The sequence below is a fragment of the Poeciliopsis prolifica genome, unplaced genomic scaffold, assembly GCF_027474105.1.
Source record: "Poeciliopsis prolifica strain line A6 unplaced genomic scaffold, Auburn_PproV2 SCAFFOLD068, whole genome shotgun sequence".
NCBI lineage: Eukaryota > Metazoa > Chordata > Actinopteri > Cyprinodontiformes > Poeciliidae > Poeciliopsis > Poeciliopsis prolifica.
Window position 1 is genome coordinate 1,215,891 of NW_026562443.1, and position 13,312 is coordinate 1,229,202.

A 13,312-nucleotide genomic window follows, 5' to 3' on the forward strand; every position below is an offset into this window, starting at 1 on the left:
AGAACTCTATTCCTGTAGCAGATTCATAATGACCCTTGAAGAGTTCTTAACTAGAAACGGACATAGTTAAGAAGACAGGGCAAAAGTCATCATCAGAAATGCACAGAGGCTTTTACTGGCCAATATTGATGTTCCTTTTTCCCTTTAGTTAATGAAAGAAAAATCCTTTTTGGGAATTCTTAGTCCCTCGACTTCCCCCTCCCCTTTGACTTCGACTGCCATTGGTAAATTTTAATCAGTGGTTAATAAGTATGTGCATCACAATAACCCACATTGCGTAAGAAAAAGTTGCTAGTACATCTCTTCCAATGAGAAACATTGGCTTTGGGTTAGTGTCGTTTATTTGACTAAAGTTTGAAGAAACAAGTAATGTTTGAACTTCAAATGTTTATTCTTTTAAAAAGTCATAAAACCACATAAGACCTGTCTCTGATTGGTTGTTTTTGGTTGGGAGCGATGCGTTTCTTCAGAAGCCAACAAGTCGCTCAGAAAGGATGTAGAGGAGATCCATCTTTTCACAGATTATCAATCTCCTAACATATTGTGACGGCATGGTGACTATTTTAACAAATACATAAAGCAGGATATTCCAACAACGAAACCATTGTGTTGACATGGTGTAGTTTCTGACCTTAAAGGCAGGTATCTTCCAATGAACTGTCTTCATTGCTTCAGGGGCCCCATATATGCTAATATTTTAACACAACCACAGATACATAAATGTAACATTTATTTATTGACAAAAATCCTCCACTTTTTGTGTGAAAAGTGGAGCATTTATTTCCACTTTCTAAGAAATTAATAGAACCTAGAAAAACTGTGGCATCAGTCAGAGTTTGAGCTTATCTGAATTTTCAGTCCATTTTTTTAAAAGACACTGAAGTACTAGGGTTGTGCAACTCATGCATAAATCAGACTCTCTTATTGAGTTTTAGAGCAATAGCTTTCCCTAGTGACAGCTACATGCCTACTGATGCTGCAGCAGAATGCAGAGAGCAGCTAACCTCATTTAAAGTTCTATTGATCCACAGGCCTACACAGACAGGAACAACTATTTACAGCCTGTAGTGGAAAACAGTGCAAGCAACATGTAGAGAGGAAGGACATTCATAGAACAGGTAACAGAATAAATGCTTTTATGCTAAAAAAAGATCTTAGAGCCAGTTTTAGGCAAAAGCATCAGAAAGCCTCAATCTTCTGTCATCTTGCATAAGTGAAATATTCAATAACGCCGACGATAACGTTTTGTTAGCATTGATATTTTATGTCAACATTACGTTTCATTAATTTAAATTTTAATATTTCAACAAAAGAAGAGTTTAACCACTGATTAAACTCTGAGAATATGTTAATTTCACTTAAGATGAAACTTCATGAATGTTTATGACTTACCACAAAATATCATTCAGTAAATAGTGACATTTTTAATCCAAAGTTGCAATAGAAATTGTGATAAAAGTGCATTATAAGTGTCAAATTTGCATTATTTGGTAAATACTTAAATTTCTAAAGCAAAGTTGTATTAAAATTTCAGTAAAAGTATCAACTTCAAATGAAGTGTTGCCGCTCCTATCCGTGGTTTCAACCACCTGCAGGAACATCCTTTTGTCTTCAGTCAAGCCACAAAACTACAGCATCAGCCGACAGCTCGGGACTGACGAAGTGTGTGGAGGATCTTTTAGTGACCTACTCATTTCCTATTCAGTTGGGTGTGCTGAAGCAGGGACACAGCTAAAAGCAACATAACAGTCATTTCTGAGGATCAGAAACAAGAGTTCAAGAAACCACTGGTAGCATGTTGCAATCTAACCTTCAGACCTTTCACAGCTAGTACACTCACCGTACGGTGTACCAGGCCCAAACTCCTTCGCAGCCTCTTCCATATAGTGACCCAACAGCTCTGCGTTGGTAACCCTGGAGGGTGCTTTCATGTCCAGCTTCTCATAGAGAAACTCCTCAATTCTGGCACCTGCAGGGAAAATCCCGAGTTTAATTTATGAAGCAGACAAGTTATTCTTTACAATCATTTCTACTCATTACAAACTGAAATCCAAAAACTTCTGGCACAACTTCACCTACTTTCAAGGTGCATAGTGAGGTGAAAACTCCAGCAACACTTTAACCAACTTTATTCTGAAACACATTTGTTTCTGCAAGTGGCACATAATCTGTCAGAGTAGTTTTAGGAGTCTATACGAGCAAGAAAAGTTTTGTTTAAAAATGTAAACAAATTTAGACATAATTTACTATTACTAATTTATTAGTAACATAGTTTTTTTGTTTTAGTTATTCAGTCAGTTGAATTAACAATGAACAAAATACATCAGTGATCACCTGTTCAGTTCCACATATTGTTCTCTCAGCAGGCAAACTATAAACTAATCAAATACTGAAAAGGAAACTGCAGTTCTGATTTATTATCACTGACTAAGACAGATTGGTACAAATACATGGAAAATCAAAAGTACTGTCGAGATGTGGATCAAATTTAAAAATCTGAGATATTTTTCTCCAAAATCCCTTCATATGGCAGAGAACATGTGATCACTGATGTATCCAAACTTCTTCAAAAAGTTGTTGCAGATGGTGATGGCCGTGGGCAGGAAGAACCGCCAGTAGGAGTTTGTATAAAGCAAATTTGAAGAAGCCTGGTGCTCAGTCAGCTCTGGCTCTGAGATCGGTTTAGTGGAAAAGGTACAAGGAAACATTTTGTCTGATTAGCTGTGTAAACAGCAACCTTTGTTCTGAGATAATTCTTGCTTTCAGTGTTCAACACTCACTCTAATGTTCCTAATCGTAGAGTGAAAAATCGGTATTTGATCTCAACATCACAAATATGTGAGCTTTTTGTTCCTGTTGATTCCTCCTTTATGCTGATGATGCAAAGGATGAAAGGTTTCCACAGCAGAGCACTGCATGGGGATTGGAAGGCAGGGTACTCACCAGTATGATCAACTGTGGCATGAAGAGTCAAAAAAATGACAAGTTAGAGCTCTCTGTCCTTGCATCTCATCCTATACAGCCTGATCAACATAATTAATCATAGCCAGGAGGGGGAAATAGTGAATGATCTGTAAGTTTATAATCAACCAGATTCCAATATCATGAAAAAAAGTGTAAAAATACTGCAAAGCACAAACATTTATTCAATAAATGTCAAGACAAAATTGAGAAAACAACAAAGTACACCTTAGGATTCAATGGCATGTAGCGCCACTGTCAGCAGCAGCACCTTTAGGCAGTTGTTTTCTGGATGACTATTAGTTTGTCCTATTGTTTGCCTTATTTCTAAGACAAATAATGTCTTAAAAGACATTATTTGTAGAGGCTTGAATGATCAATATTAATAAGTTAACAGAGAAACTTTCTGGGTTCCACTCAGAGCATTTCAGTCAGGTCAGGGGCTGGACTTACCCGGCTATCACATCCACTCTACTGCAGGTTGCTTGGGATCATTGTCCTGTTGCACAATCCAATTTCAGCCCAGATTTAATAGTAAAACAGTTGCTCTTGCATTTAACAGTGCTGTTCAGTGGCCTTCACTGACAGCTAAATGATGGGAAGCTACTCAGGTTCAGTGACTGCCAGACAAGTGCACATCATCATTCCTCCACCACCATGCTAGACAGCTGGCAAGAACAGTTTTTGCCGATTCACTGCCTTTGGTTTTTCAACAAACATAGCAACACACCCAACCTTGGTCTCATGCGTTCTTAGAACATTGCTCAAAAGATCTTGCATTTTACTTAACTGCAAAATCTGCAAACCTAAATCGTGTGTCTGTATTAGCAACCTCCTCACATATGTTATGTTGGTAATTTTTAAATGACAGATGGAGATCTGTCATTTAAATGACAGATGGAACGTTAGTGTCTATATTTTTCAGTTTTGTGACAAAAATTTGTCATGTAAAAATGACAGACATTTTTACATGACAAAATTTCACTTGTAAAATAATGATAAAAAGCTTAAATGCTACACATATTGCCTTTTTTTACGTGTAGAGTCACAACAAACAGGCTCTCCAAAGAGTTACTATCAGAGAGGCATTTGGTTACAAGTGTATAGAAACATTCTTCTACATTTTAGTGAAATAAATTGTGAAGGAAATACCCTTGTATCATATAAAACAATCAGGAAAAAAAGTTTTGCTTAGCGAAAAAATGAAATGTTCTGTTCTCCAGTTTATGCTATGCCTAAATGAAATGCTGACACATTAAAGGCTAGTCAGAAATAAATGACGTAGGCGTGTTCAGATATAGGAAGTTAAAACCAATCAGATAAATTGTTTTATATCAATTCATAAGCATCTTTTCTCAAGCTGATGCCTGACACCAGATACATTTCTACAGATTTTTTTTATACCCAGTGTTCTTCTTAACACAATTTATTAGAAATAACTAAATTTGTGTTTCTACACGTTTTTAAGTACTTGTTTCAAACAGTTCTGGGGTTTTCCCACTTCATCTGAAACATTTTCTGCATATAGTGCAAGTGATGTCATGTGAGTGAATCCAGCACCCTCCATTAATTGATGTTCTGTCATCAACTCCAACATTTAGAATGCTTTCCACAAATTGGTTGGGAATAGCCTTATAACTCATCCCACATCGATGTGGAGCAACAGTTGTTTCATTAAGGTATCTGCTGATGCCTTTTCTTCATTGGCCCTTTTGCGAAGATGAACGTATATAGCTCAGATCACCAAACTGCCCAAACTCCTGCCTGATATAGGCAGACATACTTGCTAATTATCAATTAATTAAGAACTGCTTTCCATCTTAAAAACTTTGGCATTTAAGAGGAATACGGCAGGGGTGTACTTTCTTTCCCACACACAGCTTCCCAACATTTCTATTACTTTTGGTTTAATACATTAGTTTAGAATATGCAGTATGCTTTTGTACACTTGCGATTAGCTTGAGGTAGTTTTGAACTTGATAAGCACCTGATGATTTTAAACTGAAAAATATAGACACTGAAGTTACAACAGTCTGCAGTTTAAAAGACGCTTATTTCTGACTAACCAAAAAGGCAACAACCTTATGACTGTCACTATGCCACCCTGAAACGTAATACTGCAGACATCCCTAGACATTACAGTGGTCCTGCTCAAAGACACTATGAACTCAGGTAATACTTCCTTCTGTAATGACACTTTACCACATAGTAATCATACTTGGGTTGGGCTGCAGCAGGTACTCAGTCTGTCTGTAGATCTTCTCTGTCCAGTGTTTGGTGCAGTCAGCGCGGCTCATTAGGTTCTCAAAGTGAGCATCCAACTCTGTCCTTTCCGCCTGGCCCAGCTTCTCCTCAGTATACTGAAACAGCAAACAACCAGAAACAAATCAACCAACGACAACTCCACATGCTAATAAATAACTTAGGCTCAAAGTTTCATTAATAATTTCCATAATAATATTCCTTCCTATCATGGTCTCAACCTGCTTGGGCACTTACTGATCATTTTTACCCAGTTGTTGCAAAATGAGTAAACGAAAACGTGAATAAAAGCCACTCTTCATTAATTAGTAATGGTTTGGCTAAAATTACCGACCGTGACATTTGTATAGCTCTACTTCGTCAGCCTGCAACTGAATATAGCAAAGCTAAAACCTGAATATTGAGAACATGTCCTGCTAGTTGTGATAATGAGGTGTGTTTTGAAGATGAACTGCAGACTCAAACGTCCTGAAACGTAACAGCTGTGGAAGTGGAAGGAAGCGCGAGGCGAGTCGCTGCAGCGTTTAAATACCTGGACGGCTCGCGTGAAAAACAGCCCCGCACCGCTGGCTAACTTCTTCACGTTGAAATCCATGGCGTTAGTGGGCGAAGCTGCAAGCTACTGGTTTTGCTTTAGAGGTAGCTTCTTACAGCAGTAGCTACAAAAATAAGGGACGAGCCGAAAAATAAATCACGTGATCGTCTTGCGCGTAGCTTCTCATTACGTCAAAAAGGCATTTTTTTTACTGGCTGGTTTACTAAAAATAAAATAATACTAATAAAAATAAAATAATAATAATTGTGAGTTTGAGGTGATTTTTACCTGCACTTGTAGTTGATATGGACAAGAATTTTCACAAGTTCGTTGTCTTTTTTTTTAATATTCTTCCTTTAGAGGTCGCTACACCCATCTTCCTTCCCTGTCACATCCCGTATTTATGTCCATACAAATCCCGCTCCAGTACATCCATCCATTTCTTCTTCTCTCCTCCCCTCCTGTTACACATTCAACATCCATTGTCCAATATGTCCTCTATTATTCCTCTCCAGTTTAGTCACTTTTAAGGGAAACTCTGCGTATTTAACAAGAGCTTACCTCGACCTCACTATGCTCTCTTCAACACAATGTCGCCTGTGAATATGATTTATCACTGAAACTCTTGACTGATCTCGACTATGGCCCTCCTATTCATCTCTAATTATCGAGTACCTTGAACACATGTCACCAACGTTGCTCTTTTTATGATCTGTAACTCTCCAAAAACTTAGCTGCCTATGAGTGTGAACTGTATGAGTTCTACTAACTCATACAGTTTAGTGGTACTAATTGTATGAGTTAGTACCACTCATACAGTCAGGCAAGTCACCGTTTCTGACTTGCCTGTCACTTGTCAACAAATATACAGTGTGCATTGACACTCCCGTTTGGTTCCTGAATGCGGCACTACGCACAGTGATGACGTAAGAACGCACAGCGTTTCTTCTGCTTCGGCAGCGCGTTAGTTTTGTTTCCAGCTTTTTCGTACAGCTAACCATTGCTGAGGTAAGTTAGCAAGTATACTAAATCAAATGTCTACCTATGACCAAACCCCACTTTCCCCGAGAGTCTAGCGAGAAGGTAAACTCAGGCTGTTGTGACCACATTGTTTGTTAGCTTACTTAGCTTAACGGGAGTTAGCCTGGGACGAAATATATTAATAAACTAAACGAGATTGTGCTGTTATTAATTTTTAGCTGCCACCCAACCAACCAACACGGTAGCGTTATGCAGACCAGGTGGCCATGGCTTGGAAGTCACGGACCCGCAGTCTGCAAGTATTTGACACCGAGCTGAGCGCGGACACGGTGGAGTGGTGTCCGCTGTCCCCCAGCCACGACATCCTGGCATGTGGGACATACCAGCTGCAGAAAGCGGTGAGACGAGATGCGGCTCAACCTGTTGGAGAACATAGGAATCCATTCCAACACTGATCTGCGCAATTTCCAAGTCCTTTGTTAATCTAAAAACTTTTGCGATTTTTTTTCTAGCTTATTATTAATTAGAGTGAAAAATGGAACAAATAAAAACAGTAGCGAGAAGAAAATTATAAAGCCATAGTACTCCTGCAAAAAGAAAAAGATTGTACAAAATGTGACCATGCGCCACTACCATCATTAATAAAAAATAAGGATTTGAAAAAAAAAAAAAAAAATGAAGAGAAAAATGGACAAGTTTGAGTTCATCTGTGTTTTGTCATGTCTTTTTCATGTGTTGCATTTTATTTGTATCTTATTTGATATACCAACCCAAGTTAGTTGGGAGGAAAATGTTACATGGTCTGAATTAATTTCTTGTAAAATACAAACATGAAAAATTAAATGTTCATTGACCTTTTACCCTGATGCTTCAAGATAGAAATGTATTGGAAAATGCCCAGAGAGCTGCTAAAAAAAAAGCCACTGTTTAAAGAAGCCATGAAGGAATATGAAGAAGAGTCCAGGAGACAAGTCATTATTTCGTAGAAATGGAAAATTGGGCAAAAAATTCCACAGCACCCTCAATACACCATAAGCAGTAATAAAGGCATCGTAAGGATCACAAGTCCAAACCTAGCCTGACAGATTACATGGTGCAACTTTTTAACTATGCAAAAAAGAATATGTGCACAAAGTACTGAAGTGAATAGTGATCATGCCATACGTTGTAGTTACACGCTCATGTCTGCTGTATGTCATTCATGCTGCAGGAAGGTGGAGACGACGCCGCACCCTGCCGGACCGGCCGCCTCTACCTTTTTCAGTTTCGCCGTGAGGGTCCGATGAGCCCTCCTCTCACTGAGCTGCAGCGCCTGGACACAGCAGGCATTTTAGATCTGAAATGGTGAGAAGTCGGGCTTCACTAGCGCGGATGCAATGCTGATCATTTCCATTCTGTTCAATGTTTTCCCTCACGGCCAGGTGCCACATCCCTGTGTCGGGCAGACCGCTGCTGGGAATGGTTGCTGCTACAGGAGAGCTGAACCTTTACACTCTGCTGGATAATCAGGTGAGAACTGCAGCTTCAGAAGAATCCCACTCATGTCTTCTGATAACAGCAACATTAGATCAACCATGACTGAGTGTGCCTGAGTAATGGTCCAGAGTTTCTTATTTTAGAGTGTTTTGTTTCCATTAGCATGTGTTTCACAGCTGGTGTTGTGGTGTTTACTCATGAACGTGTGTATTCAGTAGGAAGGTGGGTGCAGTCTGCAGACTATGTGCAGTGTGGTGGTTGGAGCAGAACGCCTGGCTTTGTCTTTGGACTGGTCCACTGGTAGAATGGACAGGTACTGTAAGCTATGTGAGCTTCTGCTACTGTTTTTCTTCAGTCAAATTTCAAGTGGTGGATAATCAGAGGCCGTATGAAGCAGACTCTTCTGTTCCCAGCAGCAGTGACATCCGGGTGGCGTGCAGTGATTCTGCGGGGTGCGTTGGCGTGTTCTCTCTGGCTGAAGGAGCTCTGATGGCTCTGTCCCAATGGAAAGCTCATGACTTTGAGGCCTGGATCACAGCCTTCTCTTACTGGAACACACAGCTGCTTTATTCTGGTAAAACAACTGCTTCCCATCATTTTATAGTTCCTGCAAATATTGAAGTGATTGATCGGATAGTTTCAGAACATAGCCCAAAATAAAATAATTTGGTCTAGGATTTGGCAGCCTTTAAAGGGGAACTATTATGTAAAAGCAACTCCTTTGAGCTTTCTATTATGTTGTAATGTTATTCCCTCATCAGAAACACACCTGGAGTGTTTGCCTTTATTCTCTCATGCATGCTTGAGAAATCCTTTAATCTCCATGGCAACCATTGAGCTGTGGAAAGTGCTTGATTGGACCTAAAAAGTGTGGCTGTTTTCTTTGTAATCTGAATAGATCAGAAAGTTGCAGAGAACCTCTGTGTCACATATTACGTCTGCATGTAAATGGAGCCTTATAACACTTGGAATATATTAATCAAATGTTATTGCACTCCAAGCAGACATTTGCAATTTGACTGTTTTGCATGGCATAATTGCACAACATTGAGCAGCCTTAGTGTTCATTTTGGAACCTTTTCCCCAGGGGGGGATGACTGCAAACTGAAAGGCTGGGATCTCAGAGCTGCTCCTTCAAGCCCTGCGTTCACCAGTAAAAGGTAGAGACAGAGATTTGTGTGTGTATTACTGCTGGTGTCTTTCCTGCCAAACCTTGCTGGTAAATTCTGAGCTTTTCTGCTTCAGGCACTCGATGGGTGTGTGCAGTATTCACAGCAGCCCTCATCTGGAGCACATCCTGGCCACAGGCAGGTCAGTATCCTCATCTTTAAAGGAACAGCCTCCTGCTGTTGTTGTATTTGGTCGTCATGTTATCGTGCTCCAATCTTGTCCTTCGGCAGCTATGATGAGCAGGTCTTGCTGTGGGACGGCAGGAATATGAAGCAGCCTCTCGGGCAGAGCGCGGTGGGAGGCGGGGTGTGGAGGCTGAAGTGGCATCCCAGCCATCAGTACCTGCTGCTGGCTGCCTGCATGCATAATGACTTCCACATCCTCCACTGCCAGCAGGCCTTAGGTTGGTATCAGCATATTGATGAGGAAAAGCTGCTCAAAGTTCTTAATTACTGTTTACAGAGGGATTTTCTTCTTCTGACTTACTAAGCATAGAAACATGGCTGCTCACCAATAGCACTTTATTATTATGACATTATGGAATGTTCCCTTTAATTGGTGCAGATTCAAAGTTAAATATATCACTGTTGAGCTTTAATTTTTTTAGCAGGAGACTGATGTACCAATTTTTAAATAACAAGAAGCTTCAGTATTCAATTAAAAAACAAAATTGAAGGAATTCTTTCCTTTTGAGACTCTTAAGCATTTATGTTTGATCTAAGAAATGACAAAACTGGTATTACCAGTTCCATTTAAGACAATTAAAATGTTATATGTTGTATCTAATAATATTCTTAAAAGGCTTCATATTAGAGCAAATCTCTCTAAACGTGTAGGAAGCATCATCTGTCACAGGCCAGATCTGTAACCATTCTTGAATGATTATTCCAATGGCCACATTCTAACTAAGACCGCTCTACTTTATTTCAGACTTATCAGATTCACTCCAGGTGTAAATATGAGAACTCAATGCTGAAACTAAATTGGAAGGTTGAAGAATTAGTTTTTCACTTGTATTGTTCACTGCAACTGCTGATGGTTTGCATGTGTGTGTGTTTGCTCAGAGGGCAGCGAAGGAGCCTGTCCCGTCGTTGCTTCCTACATCCTTCACAACTCCTTTGCCTATGGAGCCGACTGGTCTCGGCTGTCCCTAGAGGACCCTGCGCCGCACTCCCCTCCTGCCACAGAACCAAAGGAAAGCCTCACTCAGAGCAGAGGACACTTGCGCATTCAGTACGAGTCTCCAACTGCCAGCTTCGACACGTCCCTGGAGGACGACGCAGGTCGGTACATCCCAGAGGCGAGTGGACCGCCCCCCTGCAGTCCTGCTGCGATGCCGGCCCCCAGCCCGGGTCAGGATGCTCCATCACTGTCCTGTCTGCTAGCTAGCTGCTCATTCTACGACCACATGCTGCATGTGTGGCGCTGGGACTGGACTCCAGAAACGTCCTGACAGGAGTCCCACCAGCAGTGAATGAACTTCCGCCATGCATCCCATAAACACCCTGAACAGAGCAGAGGATGCAACGAGCATGTAGATCACTCTCCCACAAAACACGGGGTTCACTTAGCAGAAACATTTATTTTGATTATGACACTGTTTTTATAATAAACACCTCCCATGTCTGTGGTGAACATGTCTGCAGCAGCAGTCAGAAGGCCCTACAGCAGAGGGTCAGTGACACTTGGTGTATAAGAAAGATCTGGTGACCTCTGGCAGTAAACTGACCAAAAAAAAAAAAAAAGAAACACAGAAGTGGTTCATCAAGCGCAAACTTAACCCTCTTCTATATCTATTGTAATCACATGATATAAACCAGAGGTCTCCAAACTTTGTCATGTGAGCCAAAATCAAGTCAAAAGGACTTGTGGGCCAAAGAAAAAAATAAAGTCATAACAAAAAGTTTTTATTTTTGCCTAAACTAAATGTGCAAATTTTTAACTAAATAAAGTAGTCAAATTTTTAATTAATTTAGTTTTTTACTTTGAAGGAAAACAATGTTATTCTGAGCTTTTCTGATTCAGGCACTTATCTAACTTTATTAAGTTAAATAAAACTTAAAAAAGGATTTTGCATGCAAGAGGCTTAATTGAACAAATTGGTCAGTCATAAGAACAGGATTTAGGTAACTTGATTTCAAATTGCTTGCTATATTGATTCAAGTTTAGTACATTTGATAAAAGCTGATTTTAGTGCTGCAAAGTTGGCTTTTCAATTAAAGTCTCCTGATGTATTTGGTTCTGCTTAGTATAAAATAATCTTCAATGTAAGGAGATCATCACTAATCATTTCACTCAGACTATAAATAAAAATTTAAATCTCCATCAACCACCTGTGATGGAGGGCCAACTTTGTGTCATTCTTGAATTGCAGCTGGGGGCCACACTGCCAGTGAAAAGGCCACACTATATATCCCTGAACTGTATCAAAAGCCTGGTGAATCAGTTTTTTGTCTTTTTTTTTTAAAGGACATAAATGCTAACTGTTGGTGGCATGTAGGTTAACACTGACTCATTACAAAATGCTCAGTATTTGAGAGAGGATTTTAGAATTAAACTTAAAAACGTTCTACACTTTGTGTTTTTTTCTGATACCTTTAAACTTTGAGTTTTAACAATTCACCAGTGAAAAGCAATTCGTTCATTTGATCCCTATTTATTCATGTTGCAGTGGAAACAGCAGCGTTTTAGGATGAGGTTCTTTAACTTATGAAAGATTTTAAAAAATGAAAACGAGCAGGCCACATTTCCCTTCAGATTTGAATCACTAAACCCTGATACGTAAATGACATTCTGCTATAAATCACGTGGAGAGCGACTCAAATTTTATTTAGAGATTGAACACTTAAGAAATGACAAGTTTGCAGTCCCCTCTGTGATGATGAACCTGATGGTCTCCCATCCACTTATTAACGCACATAGTTCTTAGGATACAGTTTAAACAGCTTCCCTTCCTGTGTGGGTTCAAATCCGTATTTCTCCAGCTGATCCTTGTTGAATGTGCCCTTCGTAAAGTCTCTGGTGATCTGGGGGGCTACGACCTGTTCGAACAAACTCTGTGCTGTCATCCGAGGTTCCGTACCGGCTGGTGACCGATACGAGACGTAGGGTTTCAGCTTGAATCCCTCCAGATGAGGAACCACAAACTCAGGAATCATGGCCCGAACCGACAGGAACTTCCTGCTCGGGAGCTTCACCCCTGCGGGGCGGGAGCTGCGGCCTTTGTTGAGGGTTCTGGGGCCGCGTTTACTGGTGAACTCAGACATCCTGTCCGCACCTCGAACCAGACCCCTCATGAGTGTGGACAGAACCCCCATGGTTCCCGTCGGGTCTTCCTCCAGGAACATAAAGACACATGCAGAGGGCAGCTGTTAGCTTTAGCATTAGCTATTAGCAGCAAAACAACATAAAGACAGCGACTTTAATGTGTCTGAGTTCAGCACGGGTGTAATTAGCTCTGCACTATATGCACGTTTCACTCTGGAAATCTGAAACTAACTCATTTACAGCCACTATTAAACATAAAAATCTCACCTTCAGCGTCCCGCTTAGTGGGAACGAGTGTGTACTACGGCCAAATGAAGTGCGCAGTGATTGGTCAACAATTAAAAAAAATACTTGTTGACCAATTAAAAAACAAGATACTGACAGAAGCCGTTAGCAATTGGAGGAAACGCGATTGAAACAAGAAAACAGAAGCTCATCTACTTCCGGAACCGCTATGACTTGTCCTTCAAAATAAATTCCTTCATCAAATATAGTGTTGAGAATAGTTACTGAAAGAATTATTTTGTTGCTAGCAAATAAATAAATTCATTTCATTTGTCTACAGAAAATGTAGACAACAATTTCATGATGGTTTGTTTTTCAGCAACAGGCTTTGTTGCTGAAAAATATAAACTAGCATGAGGAATACTGAATCTGGAC

The 13,312-nt window shown here is 40.1% G+C and overlaps 3 protein-coding genes across 12 annotated transcripts in view; 1 reads left to right on the forward strand and 2 right to left on the reverse strand.

The window, feature by feature from the left end:
• The window catches only part of sh3glb2a (SH3-domain GRB2-like endophilin B2a), a 31,936-nt gene extending 25,340 nt beyond the window's left edge, over positions 1-6,596 (reverse strand). For 4 of the 8 annotated variants that reach the window (XM_055020539.1, XM_055020535.1, XM_055020536.1 and 1 more), the window contains exons 1-4: positions 5,756-5,908; positions 5,180-5,321; positions 2,944-2,955; positions 1,841-1,969 (exon numbers count right to left, since the gene is read on the reverse strand). In XM_055020539.1, coding sequence (XP_054876514.1) covers positions 1,841-1,969; positions 2,944-2,955; positions 5,180-5,321; positions 5,756-5,818 — 346 coding nt within the window. In that variant the 5' untranslated portion in view covers positions 5,819-5,908. Of the gene's footprint in view, positions 1-1,840; positions 1,970-2,943; positions 2,956-5,179; positions 5,322-5,755; positions 5,909-6,046 lie in introns of those variants that run through there. The other 4 variants (XM_055020538.1, XM_055020537.1, XM_055020533.1 and 1 more) reach the window with 2 other exon arrangements.
• An 85-nt stretch (positions 6,597-6,681) lies between these two features.
• Positions 6,682-11,735, forward strand: dph7 (diphthamide biosynthesis 7). 2 transcript variants are annotated; one of them, XM_055020507.1, is made up of 10 exons: positions 6,682-6,766; positions 6,958-7,137; positions 7,950-8,083; positions 8,161-8,248; positions 8,434-8,528; positions 8,632-8,789; positions 9,303-9,375; positions 9,461-9,526; positions 9,616-9,788; positions 10,450-11,735. In XM_055020507.1, the coding sequence occupies exons 2-10, from the start codon at positions 7,006-7,008 to the stop codon at positions 10,836-10,838; spliced, it is 1,308 nt and encodes a 435-aa protein (XP_054876482.1). In that variant the 5' UTR covers positions 6,682-6,766; positions 6,958-7,005; the 3' UTR covers positions 10,839-11,735. The 2 variants fall into 2 exon arrangements, with proteins under 2 accessions (XP_054876482.1, XP_054876483.1); XM_055020508.1 differs by lacking the exon at positions 6,682-6,766 and adding an exon at positions 6,773-6,841.
• A 458-nt stretch (positions 11,736-12,193) lies between these two features.
• On the reverse strand, positions 12,194-13,042 carry mrpl41 (mitochondrial ribosomal protein L41). 2 transcript variants are annotated; one of them, XM_055020509.1, is made up of 2 exons: positions 12,920-13,042; positions 12,194-12,716 (listed from the first exon to the last, which is right to left on the reverse strand). In XM_055020509.1, the coding sequence occupies exon 2, from the start codon at positions 12,700-12,702 to the stop codon at positions 12,295-12,297; it is 408 nt and encodes a 135-aa protein (XP_054876484.1). In that variant the 5' UTR covers positions 12,703-12,716; positions 12,920-13,042; the 3' UTR covers positions 12,194-12,294. The 2 variants fall into 2 exon arrangements, with proteins under 2 accessions (XP_054876484.1, XP_054876485.1); XM_055020510.1 differs by having other exon boundaries at positions 12,194-12,720; positions 12,920-13,041.
• Between the last annotated feature and the right edge of the window lie 270 nt (positions 13,043-13,312).